The following is a 26,484-nucleotide window of genomic DNA, read 5'->3' as shown; positions in this document are numbered from 1 at the left end:
TGCAGAGAAAAGCAGAGCAGCACAGTAAACACTAACTCTTTCTGGGTACTCAAACAGAGGTGGTTCTTAGACTTGATTCTGCAAGTCAGTAGATGCAAACACACGCAATAATCCTCAGCATCACTGAATAAAATTAAAATTCTTGCCACACTGCTCCTGATGCCTTTAAGGATAAAGACATCACAACTTACAAAATAGTTCTCACAATGCAGTATAGCAAATTACCTAGATATTAAATGTACAGGGTTTTAAGGGCCTTGGCAACACGCCAGCAATGAAAAGTGAGTCCCTCTAAGCCTGGAAGTAATCAAAGTAGCAAATTTTCCACAACTTCTTTTGGCATCTTTACCCCATGGCTTATGTATTGAAGGGGAAAAAAAAAAAAAAAAGTGTGAAGAAGCTCAGTTGCTTGCTGTCCTTGTGCTGTAACAAAAGAATTTTTCAAATAATTTATAGCAGTGTCTGTCATATACCTGGTAGATGACTTGGAATAGAGTTCCCTAATTTCTAAAGTAACTCAAATCTTCTAGAGATCAGCGAGAGTTTAGTACAACTATGAACCAGGAAAGGAATTCCAAGGATAGCCCATTTTGGAAGAGTTTTTATTGTACTAGCTGCATACAGGATCAAATATTTCAGCATATTTAGTTAATGCAGTTAAGCCAGCTCCATTTTTCATACAACCACTGAGCAAGAACATAGCTAGTACTTTCTTCTTAGAGCCAGGCGTATTCAAAGATGCACGTGCATCCTTGAACTCCTTCTCTGCTTTCTTGGGACCAATCTTGAAAGATAAAACTGTTGTAAATCGGGTATTTGATTAAAAAAAAAAAAATATGGCCCCCCTAGAAACATTGAAAGTGTTCCAAAGCAACTTTGATTTGGGCTTGTGTTTTTTCTGGAAAGAAGCAGCCATCTGCTTTCTTTAGCAGAACAACTATCAAGCCAGGAGCGCTTTGCTTCAACCAAAGGCAGTGGTTGTTACTTATCATCCTTTGTATCTGCACATGGACCTGACAGTGCCTCTGAGCAGGCTGGAAGACCAAGAGCTCATATCAAGCTCCCATTTAAAAAGTAACACAAGGGTCATTGAAAAATCAAAACACTGCTCACTGCTCACAGAGACCTTCAGAGATGCATTAGTATGAGGCCACGTAATCCCCAAATAAGTCATGCTTTTAAGGAACAACCTTTCTTCAAGATGAAAGGTAATGTCCTTAAGAGTTCAATACACAAAGTCATCAACTTTCACTGAATCTCCTGGTATCTTTGGCATTTTTACCTGCTTAGATTCTGAAGGAAATCAATTATGTCTTGCAGTTGCATGCTGTCCTGAAACACATCTGGGGCCAGCAAAAGGAGATGCCACAGGGAGGTGTCATTCTGCACTTGGGAGATGAGCATTAGAAAGGAGACCATTTCATTGACGAATGCTGCCTGGTACTGTGGGTTGTGTTGCACCTTAATAAATAACAATAAAAGAAATTATTCAAGAACATGAACCCTTGCAGCTGGTGGGCCTTCTTATATTTTTCAGCTTGCACTGCACCTGTACAGAACTCTACCAATAATACATTCAAACGAATCTAGTGACAAGCAATAACTAGGAGACTGACTGTGCTTTACCTTCACACTCCAGTTTGTATCATAAATTTTCTATTTAGACAAGCCCTACAATTCACAATGTTCCAAAGAGTCCAAAGCCTAGGCATACAAGAAAAATTAATATGAATCCTCACCCTGGCAGAAAAAAAAAAAAAAAGATATTATCTTTAAAAGATTCCTCCACTTCAATGATATAGCTTTACCAAAGACAAGTACTGCTTCAATCACAAATTGTTGGATTAGATGCAGGAGTTATTGGATGAAGTTATACGGCTGAGGTAACACAGGATTAATTTTATTGCCTCCCCTAGCTTTAAATATTCTTATTTACGTGACATTCTCAAGCTGTGCTACCTACTTGTCACTGCAGCAGAGCAAATAAGAGGAGAAACAAGACCAAGGCCTTGTGAGAACACTTAGTGACCACTAGCTGACAGCTGGATGTCCTTGGCTGAAATGCATCCTCAACTCTTAGGTCGTTGGGTAATTCCATTCACAAGAATTAGCTCAGCCTCATCATGGAGTATATGCTCTTTGGTATAGAGATGAGTATCTCTCAGCTGTGCGGGGTCACAGTCTACCTCCCAAACACAGTAATAACACGTGTGAATTAACACAGCTTTTAGCTGCAAATACTAGGAAAATGTCCCAGGCACTTACCTGAGAGAGCTGACTTCTGAACTCTTGAGTAAACGACTCTAAAAGTGATAAGTCAGTAAAGCAGAATGTATGGTGGATATTGGCTGCCATCTTCTCTTCAGTGACATTGGGATGTGCTATGTATTTTGACAAGATCTCACACAGAAGGACTTTGAGATTTGCTGCTGTTGAATATTGGGTCTGGCTCTAAAAGTAAAGCATAATGTTAAGAGTAGCTTTAAAGCAATAATCTATTTCAAATGGTTTTAAACACAGCCTTTTTTAAGTGGTAGTAATGACATCTGAAAAGCATTGTCATTACAAGCACTTACACACCTACTGAATTCTAACAGGTGAACAGTGTCACAGAATCATAGAATTTTAAGGGTTGGAAGGGACCTTGAAAGATCGTCTAGTCCTGTCCTGACAGAGCAGAGCCACCTAGACTAGGTCACACAAGAACTCGTCCAGGTGGGTTTTGAATGGCCTCAGAGAAGGAGACTCCACGACCCACCTGGGCAGCCTATTCCACTGCCCCGTCACCCTCACAGTGAAGAAGTTTTCCTTGTGTTTCTTTGGAATCTCTTATGTTCCAGCTGGTACCCATTGCACCTTGTCCTATCATTGGAAATCATTGAGAATAGCCTGGCTAAAGACACAGTGCCTCTAATGCCACTGCAGGAATATTGAGGGCAAATAACAAATCAAATGGCAAAGTCTCTGACATCATACCTTTAATTTCACGTGAAAGAAAACACACTCCTAAATAACTTAACTAACACAGGTTAGGTGAGAGCTATTAAGATATTAAGCAAAATACCTCAGAGTATTGTGAGGAATCATATTTGGTAATTCATGGTATTATGTCCCAAAGTGTCTATATATCTGGTTTCTGCTTAGAAGATAATAAACTTACTACAAAGTTTAAAAGTCCATCCACACTAATTGTCTTCCTAAAACAAAGCACAACCACATAATAAGGGGGATTCAAAAATAAAAGTTTTATGTTGGTACTTTGAGTTTCTAATTTGTTAAATATGTCAATACACAAATGTTCACACTCAGTTACTATGCAAATACAGACTTACCTTCCCAAAACTGAGGATTTTGTTGAGCATGTTGATGCTGGAAGTCAAGTTGGATGATGATGAAATATTCCAAAAGTTTTTTTCTCCATGAGATACCAAATCCCCAAATGCTGCAATATAGTTTGAAACACTATATTTTACTTAATGTCTTTTAACCTTTTTGCTACATCAAACTATGACCAGAGCTTTGGGCATGCCATCATTATAAACCTGTTTCTGAAGCTACAGCCAATGGCATCCTGTAATTACTTTCTTAAGGTTATTTCTGATGTTATTAAATCTTGGATTGCCTTATTTATTTCTGATTTTTTTTTAATTAATGCATTTAACTATCTTCTTGCAGTTCAATATTAATTTCAACCTCTTTTCTCCAGTCCTGCAGCTCCCCCACACAGGAAGAGGGATGGGTAGCCTCACAAGGAAGCCCCCATCAACTCAAGCTGATAGCCATGTAAGACACAACCCTCCAGGTGTCTTTGGCACCAGTGGGTGTTACTCAGTATTCAGAAACAGCTCCAGCACAGATTTGGAGCACTGCTGCTCACTCTATAGTGGCACACTGCCAGGTTCCCAGCTGACACATACCAAAGCCAACACTTGCACTGAGCTGCACTCTCAAAACAACACAGCCCACTGAAACCAAAGGAACCATGCTAGTTTACACCAGCAGAAGCTATCACTTATGATTTTTATTTTTTAAAAATAAGATGTGGTACTGAGTTCCTCACTAACCAACTGTGGCCATGAACTCCAACTGATAGTTCCCATAACTGTTCATTGATTTACTTATTTTTTTCCACACACTTCTACATTCCGTCCCTTTCACATCCTGCCTTTTTCTGCCCACACACCAAAGACTGAGTGCATTGGCAGGAATGCTAATGGGAAGCACGAAGGGCTGAGGCAGGACAGTCACAGAATGCAAATCTGTAATCCTTTATTTGATCTGTGAACTCTCTGGAGAAAGGACTATCCATCGTGATGGCTTGCAGATAGTGCTCGCCTTTACCATCAATAAATAATAAATGTAATGATTTTGTGGAAAATTTAAGTCTGAAAGTTCCTTCAAGAAAGAGAATCACATCAGAGGAGAACATCGCCAACGATAAATATCCACAGTGGCACAGAAGAAGACTTATTTGCTGGGTAACCAGGAATAAGAAATACATTTGAAAAAAATCATAAGCCATTTATGGACAATTTGTGGGCTGTAAAAGGGCAATATCCCATAAATAGTCAGGTCTTTAATTAATATCCAAACAGTCTGTGATCTCTCATTGCTCCTGTGAACCGCAACAATTTAATCCTGGTTTCTTGGTCAAATTCCAAAAGTCTTTTCTACAGACAGCTACTTGTAATTATTCCCACGAATTTACACTAATGTCATGGCCATGGTCATGTGCCTGTATAGAACACATAAATCATCTCAGCAGTGCTCTAAGAACTTCATCTCTGTCCAGAGAGCTTCAAAAGATTAGCCTTTACAAAGAAGAACTTGAAGAGCAGTGAATAACCTACCCAGTGAAGCGTTCCTGCTTTTAGGAACCTCTGCACTCCACAGTGATGGATGATTGTCCTTGGACACACTGGATGAGCTCCTCCTCTTACTGAGGGGAAGGTAAAATGGAAAAAAAAGAAAGACACTTTTAACAGTTCTCAGAGTTTCTTATGGTGAAGCTTAGACTTAGCTGCTGTGTAACTCAGAATAATGGGTCTATAGCTAAATTTCACAGCAGATATGTTGAAATCTAGGTTGTGCAAAAGTCTGGGTCCTCCTAGCGGCCTGGTATGTATTTTGGGGAAGCACACTGCAGTACTTTCAGACACAAAACAGAGGGAGGGACAACATTCATGCAGGCTCTGCAGAGGCACCAAGGACAAGCAGGGCTTGATGTTTATATTTGGTCTAATCTTAATCAAATTCCCGCTTCTGGAAAGAAGGTCTCAAGGCAACCAGTTCTGTTCTGTTCACCAGTATATGCTCAGCAGAGGAAACAGTGCAGAACTTCATGGTACCATTAATGACAGACTGAGCAGAGACATCTTGACATAGGCTGGAACTGCTCTAAGCTATCACAGCAGGTTGCACGCACCTATTAAGAAATCCTTTAAGTCAACAGGACCTTACATCAGCCTTCATAAATATTTCACTACACTGGAAGATGGTGATGAGCTCAGTTTCTGTACTTAGTTCTCTTTTATTAAGGAAAATCTCAAGTGACCATGTCCTGCACACCTTAGTAAATGCTTCAAGAAAGAATGAAAGGTGAGAAACTCGCTCATTTTCTCTGCTGGCCACTGGTAAGCCACAGTTTCAGAGCAAGTTATAAAAGAGTTTAATAAGAGCTTCAGTGAATTGCACAATGGGAGGGGAAAAAACCCAATCTGGGTGAGCCAAGTATTACGAACTCTGGAATATTACACAATAATACATCCAGATAGCAAAGAGTCATGGCTCAAATGCTTTGCCTTTCTCACAAACTCATCCATGGTGATTCTGCTCCTCAGGCAGAGTTGCACATCTATTCATGTTGTCTTTTGTAGCTTTCACAGTCAACTTTTTGCTGAGCTTTTAAGCTCTGCTGTATGCTGCTGGGTTTGCTGTGACCACTTAATAGTTGAGTGTTTTTCCTTGAAGAATACAATGCATTTCTAAAGCTGACATTGATCACACAATAGGTGTATCCACATAGTTGTGTGATACTTCTTAGGGCCAACTTTTAGCGTCAATAGTGGTCACCATGCTTATTAATGACTCACATAACTTCAGCTATAATTTGGCCAAATTCTTCATTTTCAGTTGTCAGGAAAGAACAGTTATTTCCTAAACAGCTGTACAGAAACCAAAACCAGAAAGTAAGAAGGATTTGTAGCTATTGAAACCTATGGAAAACCTCCAGCTTTGGCACTGGAAGTTCCCGTTTCTTCACTTCAATACCCCAAATCAACCATTGTTTAACATTCCCAGGGAAAAACAATGACACTGAGGAAATGTGTGAAGAGTTGTACATCCAGGCATCCAGTCTCTGTGCTGCTCCATCTTCATGTGCCGTGTGACCTTGAATTTGATTAGGTTTCACCTTGTATAACTTCAGTCATCCAGACTCCTTCTAACCAAGTGAGAGATCCTGACATTGACCTGGCATGGGAAATGCCAGCCCCTCTGGAGGAGGACCTTTGAGGAGCCACCAACTACAGGATTTCCCATGCTGCCTGCTGGGCTCTTTGGTGGAAGGCATGGGGCCCATCTTAGTTACACACAGAATCACAGAATGGTAGGGATTGGAAGGGACCTTTAGAGATCATCTAGTCCAAACCCTCTGCAGAAGCAGGTTCACCTCTGGCCAAGGGGGATTTTGACATGCTCTGACATGAGTAGCCTCTCACCTGAAAGCAAAGATGATGAACCAGGGACCTGGCATGTAAGATGTCTGGATTTTCAGCTCTCCATTAATAGCTAGGACTCAGAGCAGCATCTCCAGGGGTGTGCCAGAACCCCTGGCACATAGACGTAGAAACAGCTCTGGCTGGCATGTCTTAAAGCAAATGCTACTTGACTTCAACTAGAACATCAATGAAATTGAAATGCCTCCACCAAACATTTCAACTTCAACAAACTGACATTCCAGGAAACCTTCCCAGTCAGCTCCATGCAGCAAATCAACATGCTTTTGTGGGCAAAAAAATTTCTGTATTTTCACATGTTTCCCAACATGTTTGATAGCTTGCAGAGAAGGCATCCCTTTTGGCAGTCACCTGAAGGATCTGATGAAAAAGCAGTGACTCCAGAACAAATGTACATCAAACTAGAGCTGTTGTCCATCCAAGGCATTCTGAGCCAATCGCCACAGTGGCAGATAGCATGCTGGGCTGCCCTTGGTACAAGTCTTATGTACTGACACCCTGCAGGACCTGACCCACAATCAGGCACAAGAATTTCTTTTGCTCTGATCTGGATGAGCAGAAGCATTTTTCTCAGGGAGTAAAATTATCTTCTATCAATCCTGGATAAACTGACACATTACTGATACCTGCCTCTAATATGCACATTTTTTAAGTGTCCCATGTTGCAGTCCATATTCTTATCTCTAGGTATTCAGATATCTGAGACCGTATCTAAGAAATATCTGAGATTTTTCTGTTGTGGACACACTTGCACAGTGTGCACACAGATGCGCATGTCTACTCGCTCCACCTCAAAGCAAGTTGTGCTTTACAATTTGTAACACCCAGAAATACTCAGATTCCCTTACAGTCTGAGGGATGAGATGTCATTAAGTCTTGGCAGCAGATCCTCTGGCGTGTACGGTGTGCCTTTACATCTGGCATCTGAATCACACAGAACAGTTTGCAGGAACGGAAAGAAGCCCGCGCTAGGAAGGTTTCGAGGTGCAAGATAACCTGGACAAAGGAGGAAAAAGAAAATGTCATTATTATGATGTGGACGTGTACTTTTATGCCTTGTGTTTCTATCAGTATTTTCCCAAAGAATAGGATTGATTCTCAGTTTCACTAAGGCTCTTTTACTCCGTCCCAGCAGCACTACCTGCCAAATGCCACTAGAAGTGCCACCCCAAAACTGACAAAGCCATAAATGGCTATGTAATGGAAAAAAGAGTCAAGCCATTTGTCCATAAGAAACCTGTTAGTCCTGAAGACACTGCAGATTTCCCCTCTCCACTCCAAAATAAAGAAACAAGTAAGAAGTGACAAAAGCATCCTAACTTTATGATATCCTAATTCTTCTTTTAAAAAAACAAACATTAAAAAAACAAAAAAAGCAGATGGCCAGACTAATCTAAAGCATCCATAAGAGCATGTCATAGAATCATAGAATGGTAGGGATTGGAAAGGTCATTTAGAGATCATCTAGTCCATCGCCCCCGCTAAAGCAGCACCACCTAGATCATGTTCTCCAAGGCCTGGTTGGATCCATTTCTATGCAAAGCCACAAGTTTCAGTTTCAAGCCAGGTTGTTAAAACAGGGCTTTGTCTTGGCTTTTACCACAGGAATAGGCAATGGATCCAGCACCAGACAACCTCCTTTGCTTTTTGTGCAGACCTGTCAAAGGAAGGTAGAGGGGCAATCTATCACCACCACCCTCTCCATGTCTCCTGCCATCCCAGAACAGTTGTCGTGCTGTGTGCTTTGTGACCTGTGATGCTGGCAGCCAGCACTGAGGGGCGAGATTTATGTCCCTATCTCCCATTTCTGCAAATACAGAGTGGACCCGAGCAATTAGAGACTTTAGTATTTTATGTGCCATTTGCCCCGTGCTGCTTACTGCCAGCCTGCAGAGTTCACTGGCTGCTCTTTCTTTCACTGACAAAAGCTCTAATAAATTTCAGAACTCTTTTGCTGGATCACAGCAACATATTATTTTAAATAATCATTTGGAAAATTACCTGGCAAAAGACATTGCTATTATTTCTACTACGGCAAGGAGTCAAATTTGCAAAGGCTGCAGGCAGGCTTGTGGTAATTGATTACCTTGCTCTTCAGTCTCCAAAGATGACCTGCTATTCTCAACCAGGCACAGCTTTATCTCTAACCCCTCCAACAATGACACTGCACTACATTTGTACTACTTTTAGTAATTACAGTGGTGGTCAAATAACAGCTGTTCCCAAAGTGGGTGGCAGTGCTAGGTGGAGTGCATGGCTGTCAGTCTCCTTGAAGGAGACTTAACTTTACTGAGATTTTCCTGATGCCATAAAAAATTAAAGGAAATACTTTGCCAGAGGAGAAGGCTACCTGCTGTGGGAAGCTCCCCTAATACTCACTCCATCTCCTAGGCCACCAAGAGTTACTTGTCAGGCTGAGCCAGTTCCTGGTAATCACAGAGCAACAAGGAGAGTAAAAGATCTCTCTTGTCCCTACAGGTAGTCCTTTTGTTTGGTGTTGATGCCAAAGGACCAAACATATGCCACTAAAGGTTTTGAAGTGCAATTAAGTCGACTGCCCAAGAGGCAAAGTTAAGAGTAGGGCACTTTAATCTAAATATCCTTGTGTGAATATCCCTACTACATCTGGGGTGCTTGCTCTTTGACATCACAAATTACAACCCCACAAAAAGGCATTTTGCACACATTGGCATTTTTGTCTCATCTTCCTTCTGATCTCCCGCACTCTCATTCCCATGCAGGAAATTGGCTCATGTCAGTCCAAAAATGCCCACCACAGACCTCACTTTATCAGAGTCCCTACCAAAATGAAGTTTCAAAGACCTGGGAAACCATGAGGTTTAGAATGGAGAAAATAACCACAATAAAGTGAGACAGGTAGGAGCTAGGAGGGAAATGGTTACACCCTCCACGGCTGTCAACATCTACCACCAACAACCAGGGTCAGGAAATAAGCTCATATCTCTCAGTAGACCTGAAGCAGCATGGAGAACACAAGGATGGGGTGCTTGGGGAGCATTAGTCTTCTCTGGAGAGATGCAAGATGTTTAGAGTCAAATAGCAAGACATCATGATGAATCCAGAGCAGAGAAAGACAAGATACAAGTGGCAATAATATTTTTTTTAATTGGATTCAAAGGTGGAACTTGAGCTAAGTGGACAGTTAAACAATGAGTCACTGTATCACAAGTGAGGTATACAGCATAAGAACATGGTGATGACATCAGCTCTTTCTTTCACTTTGAAACAGCAGCCTGAAAAATAAAGAGATAGGAATTCATGGTCTGAAGTTTGGAAGTGCTGCTACTTAAGCTAGTGGCAAGATGCCTGTGAAGACATCACTGGTCCAATGCAATCGAGGTGTTCTGTGGGGCTCTGCCAACTTGCATCAGATGTTGAACAGTTTTCTGGCACTTGGATACAACTACAGGTCCTGATCCAGCACTGAGTCACTGCAGGCATGAACTGCTGTAACCCTAAGATGTTTTTGGCACAAAAGCAGTGGCAATGCCAGAGAGGATTTTTCTGGAAGAGGCCTGGACTCTGACAGCATTTAGAGAATTAGTTTTTCAAGAAAGAGTATGACACTGAAAAATCTGAAATGTCTGGGCCAAATTCCCATTTGGTGTGAGTTAGATTGTTGGTTCTAAACCCTGAGTATCTAGCACAACTATGTTCTGTGTCAAGCACACAACACACGGGATTATCCATCAGGATGAAATTAATTGATGCATTGATGAGACCTCCCTTGACTCCAAAGAAGGCTTAAAGACCTGTTCCAATTGCAGGCATCCCTTCTGCAGATATGTGCTGCTGGGAGACAAATAGCACCCTTGCTTTCTCATAAGGGAAGCTGAAAGAACCACATCATGCACACTGCCTTCTTTATGCACTGGCCTCACTGAGCCAAGAACAGGGTGGCCAGATTGGTGTGACAGGTCTGTCACTCCCAGATAAAAAGCAGTCAATCTCACCACCATCAGAACCACCAGGCACTCATCCCCTTGTTCATACTTTCCTGAAAATCATGTCTTTCAGGGGCCGCAGAGGCCAACAACTCAGTTTGATAGAAGCTGAGAAGCACAGCCACAAGAAGCTCAGCTTCTGACTATGGTGCCTCTGGCCAGCATGCCTGAGATCAGAGCAGAGCCAGAGCATATGGCACTGTGAGGGAAGCACATCTGATTTGAGAGTCCAAGACCCAGACAAACATGGTGTAGACTCAGAGTTCTCTCTTGTAACTCCTTCTCACCCTGCAAAGGAAGGAATTTACTGATGAGAAGGTGAGTCAAGAGATGAAGGCACTCTCTGCTCCATCCTCCCACCCTCCACCCATGTGCTCGTGGCAGGGTAACATGACTCCATGGGCTGCTCTGTCCACACATACAAACTCGCCACCTGCATCCGCCCTGTATGTAAAGGCAGCCAGGGAGGACGCTGGCTCCTGACATACTTCCGTGCTTCAGGAGATGTTTACAATTACCTGTCTCTCCCTTGGCTGGGATTTATCCAACGTCAACTACACTAGAACATGACATAAGCACTAGCTAAGAAACATTTTTGAAAGAAAGTTGTAAACACCTTGCAGATTTTAAAGGACAGGTTTTTGGTGTGGATAGTTTTGCAAATGGAAACATAATATTTATCACCATTAGTGTCTTTTGTACTATTTCTACTGTTGGGAATCCCTCCAGTCTTCCATGTGCTGCAGAAGGCAGCTCTTTCTCCCACTGAAGTCTATGGCAATGTCATATCCAAGCAATATGGATTTCCTTACCCTGTAGCCCCCAGCTTTATGATCCCACATTATGCTGTTCAGTAGATCCACAACACATGACATAATTTTTCACTCTCCTCACTGCCTTTAGCTTTAAACCTCTAAATTTCCTAAAACTCCAGTTACCTCTGGGGAGGGTCCCTCTACACTGCCTATGAGCCAAGAGGGAGAGATCACTGCATCCACTGCTGTCCCATGTCTGAGCTGAGAGCCCACTCTAGAATATTTCTGGTCAAACTGATTTGTCTGCAACCAAAACCTGAGCCCAGATCCGTATCCTATTGGTAAAGACTGACTTCTGGGTTTGCCAGCAGTAGAATCCCAAGAGCAAAAGCTTTTGATGTGTTCTCTCAGTGAGAGCTTTGATTTTCTATCACCATTGAAAGAAGGGCACTGAACCAGAAAAAAACGACAGGCATCCCCAAGGGCAAAAGAGGTCAAGGGCTCAGTGCTACATGGGCTGGCAGGTTCTTCCTGCTCAGCAGTGTCCACCTAGGCCAGATACATCTCTGAATGCTGAAATTAAGTAAGGCGTGTGGAGCGGTAATAACCAACACAAAATACCTATAATATATGCATGCCACTGGAAATTCCAGAATCTCCACATTTGCTTTCATTTGGAAGAAAATGAAGAAAATTAATTTATCTTACTTTCCTGAATGTTGTAACTTCTAACATACTTCTCTTCATCACAAGCTAAATGTTTTGGTTTTTTCAGGTAAAGGTGCATGGTATAACAACAATGAAAAATGCCAGGGTAATAACAAATGTCATTCAAGAAAGATGAAAATTACTGTTTCACTGCAATCTATAAGATTGACTGAAATGTTTAAATCTAAATGGACCGTGTTCTATGTTGCTACATGGATTTTGCTGCTTTCATCATACTGAGGTTTTAGGCAACCATTCGTTTCAAGGAATTAGGCGCTTCAGCGGACCACAGGCACAGCACCACGAATGCAGCCTCTGATGTCACCTTCTTCAGCCTGAGGTATGGAGGCTGCCTACCCCAAAGGACATAAGTGCTAGGAGGATAGCAGCCAGTATTACCCACCCCAGAGCAAAGGGAAGTAAATAGATAGAATTGTCACATTATCACTTCTTGTATTTACTGTTGTGCATGAATCAAGGGTGTAAATATAGGACCACATCTTTAGTACAGGTTACACGCTAGTTTGCATCAGTCAGTGGTAAACTATCAATCAGCTCACTAAGTGTGCTGCCAAGTACCTTCCTCTCCCTCAATTCCCCAGTCTCAGCTCTGCTATCTGAGAGACATTAACTATATTGCAGCTTCATCATCCAAATAGGCAAATCTCCTTAAATTTAATGGAGCTACACAGTCTATATCCTTTTGCTTTCAAAATATCATCCAGGCATTCCTTGTCCCTGACTCTGAAAAATCAGGCAAAATCTATATGCTATTTTATTCATATCAAAGACACAGGATTTCACTATGAATGGCTACTTATTAAATAAATTTAGCTACGCTAACTATATTTCCTTCCTCCTTTACCATTAATTTAAAAGAGAATGCTGAGTTCTTCTGTCTTCTATCCACCCCTAGTTTAATGTCATATCACCATGATTCCTTGGGCATGAAAATATTCTCTTGGATATAGATTTCACACACTCCAATACTGCATGTAACTTATGCTGATACTGTAAGTACTTTATGTTTTAAGTCCTTCCGTATTCCTTCCACAGTTCATAAAAAATCCATACAATTCTCTGCTCCTCCACTGATGAATTAATGGCATTAATGAGCAAATTACTTCATTAGGATGTATTGTGTTTAATTGAAAATGCATTCATTCATGGCTAAATCATACAAAGAGACTTAATAACTGGGACTCTTCAGCAAAGAAAAAGATGGCCAAAAAGTAGTTTGATAGAGAACTAAATAAAATCGTGATTAGCAATGAAAAGGGTAAATGATCATCCCTTGCAACACAAGGATGAAGAAACACAATGAGATCATGAGGTAGCAGGCAAGTGAGACAGAAATTACTTTTTTAAACAAATACCAAAATGTTGTGGAACTCACTGCCAGAGGGTATATAAAAAAAAAATTAGACACATCCACAAAAATAGATTTGTAAGTGGCTACCAAGTACGATCACTTGGATTCAACCCCTTCAGCTTCTGGCTGAAGAAAACTTAAACCTTTGACATTCCCTCAGTGATTCCCAAGAAGCAGCAGGGGTCTATCCCAGAGGGGCAATACTGACCATTGATGAGCAGTGATTTATATTTATAATTGTACAAATTTTAAAAGTCACAAAGCACATAATGAAAGCACTTATTGTTGGGGTGATCTACTCCCAACTCCCTGAGCAAAATGTTTAACTATACTGTGTCTTTCCCATAATTACACAGCTTTGCTTTAAACTTTATTCCTTTGCTTCATTAGAGTCAAAGAACAACATGTCTGTTTCATGATATGATGACTACACTGCTTCTTCTCAATCACATCCAGTTTTGTTCACATCTATTTATCAATAGCAAATGAAGCTGTCTGTTTTTTGTATAAAGCTTTATGATAACACCAGGACTTTTGATCTCTCTCCAAAAACTAAATCTGATCATTAAATTCTTGGGATAAGATTAATTCTGAATCAGTATATGTTTTACACACATGAAGAATGGTCCAAATAGCTGTCTGCCCTGTCCTTTATCTATGAAAAAGAGATTATTTAATCACCATGGCATGAGTATTGCTGTGACATTTAGGCACTCTGAAAATCGTATCTGTTTCCTAGTTACCTGGGAAGGAAGTATTTAAGAGGGGCAGGACCAGGAGGCAAATGCCAGCTGAGCCTTTCCCTTACCATTTTCACACCTGCAAGATTAACGCCCACATAAGTCCCACACTTGTTGCAAAAAAGAGGTGAGGACAATAAGTGTTACAGTTCCCAGCAGAACAGCCCAGCTCTTGCTCAGCGTATCCAAAGCCTAAAGCACAGCTGTGATTAGCCCTACTGATTTTAATGGGTTTACTCAAGACTTCTGGTTAAACACATTCTTAAGAGTTGTGTTGGATCAGAGCTAATGGTTCAGTATTGTACTCCCACTGTCCCTATGCTGCTGCCTTCCACATCACAAAGCCAATTTTTAAGGCCACATTGGGTGTTAGCCCAAGTCTCACTATCCCTGAAGCACAGATGTTCCCACTTTGCCTTCCTATTACACTTTAAAAATCATCGTCAACCACTTTCCTTCCCTCAGCTTTATTTTTTTCATTTACCCCATATAAAACAAAAAAAGATATTGTGAGCATCTATTACAGGTACATCAGTTCACCTGTGTACCATATAGCCTACCCTGATTTACAAGCCACACATCCATTACTCAGCTCCTGTTTTTCAAAATGAAAGCTCAGCAGAACCCCACATAGCTCCACTCAACCCCCCAGATGCCCAGTGTGAGATTCAAGAGCCTGCATTTTTCATCTTGACAGCAACATTCTTGTTTTCTCAAGTGTCTCCAGAACGTGACATCCTCCATTGCGTGCCTACGACAGTGAGATTGAAGCAGCAGACAACTCACTATAAGACTCCTCCCTGTGTTGGTGGCCTCAATGCAGGAAGCATTTCATTGCCTAATTCTTCCCTTGAGCATTTCAGGCTCTGCAAATCAGAAGGGCCCAGAGCAGAGAGCATTTATTTCCACGCTTATTAAGACTAGGCAAACTAGTTTTTACTCATCCACAGACCTTCACCTTCCACCTCCCTTATTTAATAAATTACAAATTGGCACTTGAATCTGAATGCATTGGGTTCACATACTGATCAGAGAGATCATGAAGACAAAAGACCGTAAAAAATTACAAAGGAGAAGGAGCAGGTGTAAATGGAGGAGAAAGAACCTCAAATCAAACACAAGGAACAAAGAAGGGGAGATGGAAACTTTCTAAGAGGTATTGCAAATTCAGATCAAGATGAGAAAATGTCAGAGCTGATGTCTGCACTGCAGGGCAGAGCTGATGAGGAAAGATGGCACTGGAGATTGACAGTATTGTGGAGGGATGCTCCACTGCCTGAAGCACAAACACATCGAGAGAGAAGGAACCACACAATAGCCCTTTTTTTACAGGGCTTTTTTAAAGCAATATTTAATGCAGACAAGGCTATCTTGCTCTTGTTGCGATACAGCCAACTTGCTGATTTCCCAGCTAGAAGCTGAAACCTAAAGCCTAAAACCTCATCTAGACTTTGGAGAAAGAAATCTGAACACAAGCTGTGTTCACTAAACCAATGACTTTCAATCCTGAGTGCCTCCTGGCAGTCTCCAGAATTCAGTTTTGGAGCCCTTAAACAAAAGTTACCTTCTCTACAGAAACAAATACATCAACAAGTTCTAACTTCAGTGCAAGTCAGAACTGTTCAGCACCTCTGGAAAAATACTTCCACATTCCTAAGTCCCAGCATCCAGATTCAGATGCTTCAGGAAGTCAATTAGAATTGACTACCCCAACACTCTGTTGCAATTCAGTGGGGAGGAAAAATTACTGGTAACTCAGGAGTTCCCATCTCCAACTCTAAGCATCCTTCAGCTGCATCTCACAAGGCAAAAGAATCCATAAAGAGAAAGGGAAGTGTGGAGAGTCATGAAAAGGGAGGCATTATAAATATCACAGTGCTCTGTTCAGGCTATGGGTCTCTGAGCTAAGTGGAAGCTTGGGCAAGTCATAGGGAACTGTATGGCAGGGCACTACTTATGTATGTAAGGACATCAATGTGTATGTCTATTCCAGTAAATGTGGGACAACTGATACAATTCATAGCCCCCTTCAGCACAATAGAGCATTATATGGCACCCTGCTCCCTGGCACAATGATAGCACAACAGAATGAAACAAAATACAGTTCACACTAAAGTAAGGAAATGCTTAAGGAGAGACCTGATGAGGTCACTTTGCTGATCATGCTGCAGTTGAGTAGAGACAAAAATCTGGTGTTGGGCTGTGGAGAAAAGGGGAGAAAATGCACAGAAAATAAAGGAAGAAAAATGAAGCTATGTAAAGGGAAAAGAGGAGTGGGAATGCTCCATCACAGGCCAATTGTAAAGGAGAGCTGGAGTCTGATGCATGCTTGTCTGTATACAGAGTAGGTTGAACCCTTGGGGAGGACTATGTCTTGCATAAACACCTGTGACTTATGCAAACTAATGGAATGGCCTTCGTGGATGAGCCATCTCAAGTCCCTGTTATTAGCATGGGAACCTATTAATTTTTCCACACTACTGGGGAAAGAGATGATTTCAAGTCCTTCCAACTATGCTTCATTCCTTCAGAGGGCAAGCATCTTTTCAGAGCTTTCTCATCTCCAGGATGGTATCTCAGAGGAAGGATACTGCTGTGGCCTACCTTGGTCCGTGCCATCTGATCTCACATGGGTCCTCCAAGCCACCATAGCCATCATTCACCTGGATAACTAACCTTGAGTTGAGTTAACTGTAGACAAAGTTAGTGTAAGAGTTTCTGCATGCTGTGCACGAGGCAGGGGATTGCCAGAGCTAAAAGTGATTTGAGGTCCTTTGTTACACAGATCCACAGGGCATGAGCCTGAACTCATCTACTAGCATGTTGCTGGAACAGTCAGAAGGCCAGAGACACACATGGGTGATGAGGATGGAGGGTGATAGGCACTGCCTGTCATGGGCTTGGCAAAACATACATATTTCCCCCAGAATACTGGCTGCAAAGAGCAGCCTTGCAGAGCACTCTGCAACTGAGTATAATATGTCTGAGTTAACACGATACACCCTGCTGTCATCTCCACAACTGGGATGAATCCCGAGTGGAAATTCTGGGCAGAAGTGAAGGGTAAGATGTGCTTCACTGAGAAAAGTTCGGGAACAAATTCCCTGGCAGAATTTGATGGACTTAAGACCAGATCCAAGAGCATGGCTTTCTTTGTACGAGGAAGGAAAAGATGTTTGTGAATGAGATGTGGTATTTGCAGCTCATTGGCTGTGCCTTGGAAAGTCAGGAGGAGCAGAGTTTTGGATCTACCAGGAGAGCAAGGTTCTACCACATCTTCTCCATAGTACTGAAGGGGAGGGTTTTTTAATGAATAGACAACTGATGACACCTAAGAGAGCTTCTACAGAGAGTAATGAGGACAAACTGACAGGAGAGGAGAGGAGAGGAGAGGAGAGGAGAGGAGAGGAGAGGAGAGGAGAGGAGAGGAGAGGAGAGGAGAGGAGAGGAGAGGAGAGGAGAGGAGAGGAGAGGAGAGGAGAGGAGAGGAGAGGAGAGGAGAGGAGAGGAGAGGAGAGGAGAGGAGAGGAGAGGAGAGGAGAGGAGGAAGAAAGCAGGTGGGGAGGGTGTGACAGGGTGTGACAGCGCTCGTTTAAAACAGGGAGTGTAAATGGGCTTCTCTGTGAGTAGGTTGAGCACTGAGGGACAGATTGTATCTCATACACAGTTCTCATATCTTGCAAAAACCTATAGTGATGGAAAGAGACTTTTGTCCCTACTCACTCTAAAAACCAGGTGACATAGGCACAAAAGACTGGAAGATACCATTAAACTCAGTTCCTTGGCTTTCATGCTGCAGGTTTCCAACCAATTCCAACATGGATGCCACAAAACTCATCCCAATACTTACTAGCAAATACAAAGGCCACAATAAAAAGGTCAAAAGCCACAACTGTGCTGTGCATACTAAGCTGGATGGGGAAATTGTGTGATTAGACTTTCAGATTATCACAGGAACTGGGTATGCAGAGAAAGAGAACTCTCATTTCTCCTGACAATAATCTCTGCTGGCCTGGAAATACATCATCAAACAGATACCTGGGAGAAAAAAAAAAAAGGAGAGAGGTGCATTTTTTCCCCTCTTAGACACTAAATGCTTTAGTTGTGAGGAAAGGAATATATTGGATGAATTTCAGCTCCTTGTTTTCCTCAGTTCATAGCTTTCCTGTGAGCATCTTCTTGACTGGTGACATCTATTTGGCATGTCATTTTGCTTTGGAGTTCAGTCTGGCACAAACTCTCATTGTATTAGGTGCTAGACAGCATAATTCACAATTTGCTCTTGCAGGGAGCTCTTGCTACTTGTTTATTCTTGCAATTTCTTTACATAATCCTCTATCTATTGAATGTGTACTAGGCATCCTTCAGAAGAACTTACAGTCTTGAATTTAAGTCATTTTAATTGAGCAAATAATAGATTTCATGATATTTCTCTGGACCTGAATAGATGAGATAAGCTTACTGCCGGACATCTTCTGTGGGGTTATCTCTAAGGCTTCAAACCTCAGCATCAGAGTAGCATATTTCATCTCTGTGCCATTGTTTCTGAACTTCCTGACTTTTGCCTACCTGCAATACTCTCTTGACAGTAGAACTGGAAACAGCTTTTTGTCACAGTTAATGACAGTGTCTTTTAAGGCAGGCACTGGAACTCAGCATGAAGTAGATTTTATTCCTGTTCAAAATGAACAAAAAAATCCCCTCCTGTAATAGTTTTTCTAGATGTGTTCACCTGCCCTTTTTTTTTTCCCATCAGAAAAGAAAGTTCCCAGATTATTTCTCTTTTGCTTTTCAAGCAAAAGGTGGATATATTTTTTTCAGTCGTCAAAAAAAGAAGGTAATTGTCAAGTGGATATTCTTATTTAACAGCAGAAACTGACTGTTTGATGTTCTGGTTAACATGATGTTCTGGTTAACATTCTCAGTCCCCTTGGTATTCTTAGATGGTCTCTGAACATCTGTATCACAACAACACACCACAACCATAATTTTTCAGCACAAAAACCTCTCTTCCAATAGAGTTTCTAACATCCACTTTTAAGAGAGACAGACACCTACTCAGATACTTACGAAGACCTGTACCAAAATAAAATCCATCTATGGAAGAAAAGGGAATTAGTCCAAAGACAGAGCCCAACCTTCCCTTTTCCTGCAAAGCACATCTGATGGAGCTACTTGCTGTTTCTAAGAACGTTCCCTCCGGAGATGCACCCATACAGAGCAAACATGATCCTAATAAATACACATTCAAATAATAGCCATGTAGAGTAAAAGAACAAATATTTCACCATCCTGATAGCTCTCTTGACATTCATCTTATCTGATTTATCAGGGACAGGATAGAGCAGCGTGGGAGGACTGCCATTTCCACACTTGGCAATATCTAGGGTTTCAAAAAAGTATGTGTCCTGTCTTGCCTGCTCCAACCCGATCAAGAGAATTTGGGAGAACTTCAAATACGTAACATGCCTAGAGAGGCCTTTTGCTGACAGCAGAAGGGCTTGGGGTTAAAAGACCACTCTAACATACCAAAAATTAACTTCTCCATTAGAGTCTTCCTGTGATAGTTGCAGAAAGTCACTCTGGCTTTCTAACCCTGTGTACAAAATGAGGTACACAAACCTTTAGCCAGATTAGGCTTTGAGCTCTTTGGAACAAGAGCTATCCTAATTGTATACCCAGTATTTGTCACCATGTGGCCCTTTCTCATACATTATACAGAAACAAAGACTTTTTAACTAGAGAATCACACACATCATTGGGTCGAACAATACCAGCACACACATAGCTGTATGATCATCAAGTATAGATCCCTCACAACCACGTTTTACACATCTGATAACTACAAAATCTGGAAGCCAACTGCTTGTCCTCCTTGCTGCCAGAGTCTTGTCTCCTCTGCCCTTGCATTGGTCTCCTTGCCACAGATATAAAAAGCCAACATTGTCTATGCCAGGGCTTTGTTCTTGTCAAGTTGATGACACCCTGACGCAGATCATTCATTATAGTGTCTCTCCTACAAATCAGATGTTGCAAATCTTTTGGTAAGAGTAATTTTTCAGGGCCTATTCCTACCTTGTGCTGGGAAACTATGGCTCTTACTCATAGCTCTCTGCACAGCTTTGTGCTACACAGATGTGATTCAGCAGACTTAAATGTGCAACACAAAGCAAGAGTCTTGCAAACACTTTCAGATTCTCTGAAGGGCAAGGAACCCCTCTAATGAGCAGAAAACAAACAGTGCCACTCCATGATTGATTTCTCCCAACACAAAGGTAAGCAATCACTGAAAAGAAGGGCCCAGCCCTCTCTTCTCCCTTCAGACCATGCCTGTGAGGCCACAGACAGCAGAATCAGGGATTTGATCCAACTTAAAATTAACATTTTAGAATGGAAAAATACTTCCATTTGGATAAACTCCTTTCTCTGTTTTACCATGTAACTTAATGAGCAAATGTGACCATGGTCAGGGACATGCTGCTTCTGATGATGATAAGGACTCACTAAATCGGTGTAAGTATTTTAGAGTAGATTTGAGTACAACCATGCTCCAAGATGTCGACATGTTCTTCTGACCCAGGAAGCAAGGCTTGCAAGCAAAAATGACCTTAAGTAAACTCTTCACCCATTTAACCACCAACTATTCACCCACCCAAATTGCTGCTCTTTGACTTGCTAGAAAGGGCTCAGATATACCATCAGGTCACAGGAAACAAACAAGTTTCCACTCTTCACCTGAGTCTTAGTAGCAAGCTGCCTAAACAGGGGCTTTTTGCCTGTAGCGTACACAAGGTAAAACCTTTCATGCTGATCAACCCCATGTTTATTACCTCACTTTCATAAATCCCACTTGAAGCTTATGCCCTTACTCTTTTACTGAGTAAGATCTCCCTCAGCTGCCCTCATGTTCCTCAATTTATCATGTAAATCTATACTGCTGTCTACAACAGCAGGATTTGAGTGCATTTTGATGAGACAGTTCTTCAAAGTTGTTTTCTAATGATAAAAAAACCCCCAATATAAACAGAAACAACCTCAGAGGAACACAGATATTTTATTTACAGCGTGCTGCATCCCAGGAAATCTCCACTAGAAACTACACAGAACCAAATTTGTAAAAGTTACAAAACACATCAAATTAACACATCAGTCACTGAAATGAGAGCTAAATCCCAAAGACATAAAAACAAACCAGTTACTTACAGTTTGGCTGTGGTTCTGGAGGGAATTTCAGTCGGATAATGGCCAAGATTATGAAAACAACCACAGGCCAGGAAATTAAAATGAACGACCATACCTATAAAACAGCAATGCAAATATATTGGTTACGTTTGTCGTATTGATGTGTCTAAGAGCTTGTCTAGAAATTACAAGTACTACCCTAAATGAGTTACAGGATGCACTGCAAATCATGCCTGTCTCGGTATGCATACTATTAAAACCCAAGTATTATCGACGCAGGAAGAAAAACTATGTAAGATTTCAAGAGCAAATAATAAGCCTGAAAATAACACAGGCCTTCCTGTGTTTCAGATAATTAAGGGGGACAGTGTTCACGTAGCTTTGAGACACTGCTCCATAACAGTAAAAGCATTCTGGGAAGCACTGACTTTTGGGTGCACTGATGGCACAATAAGACCTAAAGTGCAAAAGATGGGCTTCACTTTCAAAGAAACTTTCACTTCACGCTCAAACAATGGAACTGACAAATCTAAATCTGACAAAACATTTTTTCCCACAGTTCTTCACAAACAGTAGTTGAGTCTCACAGTAGAGCTGAAAGGATTTCCACAGCAGTCATTTTGCAAGATGTGGGGCTCAAGCATAGTGAAGGAAAGGGTTCATAAAGTTGTGTAACCAGAAAACTGTGTAAGTCACATTTGAACACCAGTCACCAGGATCCTGTATGAGTTTTTAACTTCAGCAACCTAACACTCTGGCACCTTTCCATTTTCAGACTGTAGCAGTCCATATAGATGAGCTGAGACGGAAGAGAGGTAATGTAAAATTGACCTAGTATATTGGAAAAAACACAAACATTTATGGAGTCTTGACTCTGATGTGAGGGTTGACTGTTTGAATGGGACAGAACTAAGAAAATACAGTCTGCTAATCACCTAGCATAGTAAACCAATCTAGGTAGGAGGCTCAAAGGTAGTATTAAAACTACAAGCCTTGGAGTTTTTAAGCTAGGAAAGTGCAATTATTCAAATAATTACTGCTTTTGCACTAGCTGGCTAGCTTGCTCCTGTGCTTTCTAGTGTAGAGTTTTCCATCCGTCAGTAGTTAAGTTCAAACTACTCTGTGCTACAAAATTGCTGTGCTATCTTCATGCCAATTTTGGAAACTGCAAAGATGTCTTTCTTCAAAATCATCCCATTTTTCATCGTTGCATTGCTATTTTTTTTCAGATCAGCACATATTACCCAAAATTGTTTTTCCAAAGTAATTCCAGGCCCATAACAGTGTTTTTCATTTCCTGTAACACTTACTGAAACATAAAAACAAACAAACAGACAAACAAATCCTGAAGAGCAATTCAGGTTAAAGATGGTTGTTTTACAGCAACTCTGTCTCTATCATCCCTGATGAGATGACACAGCTGTGAAAGCAGGAGCAAGATTCATGCCTCAAAACAGGCAACTAACAGACATCAAACCACAAGGCAATCCCCACACATCTCTTCAGAGAGGGTATTTCTTTAATTTCAACATTCATCAACATTTTAGCTTTGACAGAACTCTTCCTGCCCTTCATACATACACTGCCAACTTATAATAAGATTCCTCACTGAATCTAACATATTATGTATGTTTTTGTATCACGTGCTTTCCCTACAATCAGATCCCAAATATGCTCTTTAATTCTGATATTAATTCACATGGCAAATGGTATTAATAAAGTATCCTCCTTGTAGAGTACCATATAAGCTAAAGCATAATTATCAGGTAACAGCACAGAAACTGATATTAGTCAGAAGTTGCCGAAAGGAAGGGCAAAAGATCTGCCATATTCCTAGGGGAAGAGATGAATATTGATTGTTTCTACTCACTGAAATCTTCACACCTTCCCATTTTGAGCTAAAATGGTGCTTATACTCCCCTCTTAACAGACAGCTCTTTCCTTAATATCTCTGTTCTTTGACTTAATTGGATTTAATAGTAGCCAAGCACACCAGTTGCAACATAAGAGCATTCCCACTGTCCCAAGCACTTCTATTTAACAAAAACAAGACAACCACCCTGGCCAAACTGCTTGCAGGTGGAACACATTTACTTAAATAGAGCCGTAACCAACTTCAACTTGGTTCTTAGGACATTAAGCACTGTGATGTAGGTTGCAGAATCCTTTGGTTGCTGGACTATTTCACTGCTAAATGTGGATTCAATTGCTCAGATCTTACTTAATATCTCCAGATGAAGGTATATTTTCTCTCCCTCCTTCCTCCATTTAAAAAACCAAGCTGCATAGAAGTGACATACAGAAAGCCACAGAAATGCAAGAGGCACTGATTTCTCCAGTTCTCCTTGGTACACAGGCCAAACCATGCTCTCAAGAAGAAAGTCCCCACCTAAACTCATGACTATTCTTTTCTCAGGAGGATTAACCCATATTGAGGCCCCCTCCAGCCATGGATGCAGAGCTTCTGCTGATTTCAATAAGCTTACAGTCAAGGAAGCTGTAGTTATCCCCATGCTGCATAAAGAGAGGCAGTCTCTCCAGGGGCTCCACAGAGCTCCCAAAGGAAATAAAATGTAAAGCAAAAGACAAATGTGTTTTCCAGCCCTGGAGAGGCTGATCAACAGAGCAGGAAAGCACTCAAGTTCACGGAAGGGAGGATAGGGGCTGCCTGGCATCAGAACCTGTCAGCCCCAGCAAGGCTTCTGTAAGTGAAATCAGATCACACAGGTAAAAAGCAGGTCAGAGAAAGCAGGATGTGTTTGGGAGCAAAGATCTGGGGTTACCTCTTCATACCCTCTCCAATCTGAGCAAGCTCCCTAATTTGGAGCAAAAGAAGTAACAAAGGAGGGCTGCCTGCCATAAAATAATTAGTAGAAGCGAGATTTTTATTGTAATTGACAATTCTATAGAATTGATATTTCAACTCCATGGGAAAACATAATTCAAGTGAAAGAGTCTGTACTGGTTAAAGTTCAGGCTAGCATTTACTCTGGGTACACAAGAGCTGAAAGAGACCCAGGCCTTCAGCTTTTAACAAGGCTGTTAAAATTTCTCTTGAGAAACTTGGGGTAATTTATTGTGTTTCCTCTGCATCTCAGAAAAAAAGTCTCCTGTATGCCTTGCAGCCCTTAAGGATGTTCTAAGGTGCACAGCACATCCACAGCTTCTATGGAAGATGACAAGGAGTCAGATGAAGTCAGTACCGCTTTGAATCAGGCTCCAAAACTGAGACACATGACAGGGCAGCAAGAACAGACCTTGCAGAAGCATGTGGTGGTAAGAGGCTTTTCAATCCATCCTCATATCACACCCTACATGGCCTTTTCTCTTCTGTCAGCATTTTCTGGATCTGCCAAGGCTTCCATTCAACTAAAGCAAGTTTAAAGAACATTACATTTGTTTTACTAGCAAGATAACAGTTTGCAATACAAGCCCATGAACTGCAGCATGCTTCTGCTGAATTACAGTGTAGCTGTATTGAAACCAGACTGGGACAAAACTACTGGGTAGCTCTACCTGGACACCCAATGTCACCCAAAGTAACTGATGCTGCTGTAGTTCAGATTGCTTTCTGGACAATCTGGTAATGGTTTATCTTTTGGTAGGAAAGACCATTTAGGGCATTTGATTTTTAACACATTGGATTGCGCTGAAAATCTGTCTTATCTGGCTTTTTTCAGGGCTACTTTTTATCTTGTCTGTCCTTTACAAACAGCTCTATATAATGGCGCTTCTCAACACCTCCAAATCCCAGTGACTCCCTGGAGGCTGTATGCCAGCTGTGGGGTTTGCTCCATGGGAGTAGCTTTCATTCAAGTTTGCCCATGAGTTTGTGCAGAGGGTTTTTTGCACAGATCATTGCCCAAGAGAACAACAGTGGCATCCATAATACTCAATCAGGACACTTGAGCTTTCATGCATGAGCTCCAACACAAGACTCAATGACTTTGACTTAAAAAGACCTATCTTCCACATGATTCCCTACCTTCCCTCTGCCTCCATCACCAGCCTCAAAATCATTTCTGGTTTAATACTGTGACCTTTCTCTCCTGCAGTGCTTCCCTTGCTCCTCAGCACCGGTGATATCCCGATTCCCCCTCCTCTACTATGTTTTCACACTCACCGGCTGCCTCTTGACACTCAGCCAGTTCTTCCACAGCAGGATCCTCAAGTGCTGAGAGAGCGCAGACATCCTTGGCCTACCCAACCAAAAGCGAACAGGCCGTATGTTCTTCCTCCCCAGATTTAGGAGGCAAAAGCAGAGGCTCTAACCCAAAGGGGCATCCAGTGTCCAATATCCAAGCCTCTGCCTCTTCCCCACAGCATAGTTCTGAAGCAGCTACTTCATCCACTTGTGGCTGCACTAATCCCAGTAACTGGGGCTCCTGTCCTCACAGCAATAGCTGCTAGCAAATTCAACAGGTTATTCTTCTCCAGGCAGGCAGGCAGACGCAGCAACCTGCCTCCACTTGTGTTAATTACAATATCCAGCCTCTCCTGGTTGCTTGTTGTTCAAGCCCTAACCGATAAAATGGATAGCATTCCAAAAAGATGCTTCTGCTGAAACAAAAGATGATGCATGCCTCCTCCTCCCTATGACGAAACTACCTGTCTGCCCACACACTGCTTCTGCTGAGAGGTGTCAACACCAGAGAGTTAGGCTGCTTGCCAGGCCAGTCTGACTTCCCTGAGTTCACGGGGAATGCCTGGGAACAAGAACCTACCCACACTATGCATCTTCCTGCTGATTTGGAATTAGGAGTTTTTAAAATACCTTTTAATGTCTTAAACTTAAGCATCCGGGGAAATTAAATGAAAGAGTTTTAAAAATAAATATTTAAATGAAAGAGTTAAAAAATAAACATTTAAATGAAAACCCCAGAGATTAATCTAATTGCTCAGCTTCCTGCATCTTCTCTTTCTTCCAGGAGATCAGTCCTAGAGTTCACACTGATCCAACATACCACATCAAATCCACTGGTAATGGGATTGCAGGATCAGACCCCACAAAGATTTCAGAGCACT

At 41.6% G+C, this 26,484-nt stretch overlaps 1 protein-coding gene across 1 annotated transcript in view; it reads right to left on the bottom strand.

The window, feature by feature from the left end:
- The window catches only part of ABCA12 (ATP binding cassette subfamily A member 12), an 84,830-nt gene extending 59,179 nt beyond the window's left edge, over positions 1-25,651 (bottom strand). The window contains exons 1-7 of the mRNA XM_062002395.1: positions 25,583-25,651; positions 21,481-21,574; positions 7,586-7,733; positions 4,851-4,939; positions 3,333-3,442; positions 2,266-2,451; positions 1,283-1,461 (exon numbers count right to left, since the gene is read on the bottom strand). Of these exons, the coding sequence (XP_061858379.1) occupies positions 1,283-1,461; positions 2,266-2,451; positions 3,333-3,442; positions 4,851-4,939; positions 7,586-7,733; positions 21,481-21,574; positions 25,583-25,651 (875 nt within the window). The remainder of the gene's footprint in view (positions 1-1,282; positions 1,462-2,265; positions 2,452-3,332; positions 3,443-4,850; positions 4,940-7,585; positions 7,734-21,480; positions 21,575-25,582) is intronic.
- Between the last annotated feature and the right edge of the window lie 833 nt (positions 25,652-26,484).

The sequence above is a fragment of the Colius striatus genome, chromosome 9 (assembly GCF_028858725.1).
Source record: "Colius striatus isolate bColStr4 chromosome 9, bColStr4.1.hap1, whole genome shotgun sequence".
NCBI lineage: Eukaryota > Metazoa > Chordata > Aves > Coliiformes > Coliidae > Colius > Colius striatus.
The sequence above is the reverse complement of the archived record's forward strand: the minus strand, read 5'-3'. Positions and strand labels throughout refer to the sequence as shown.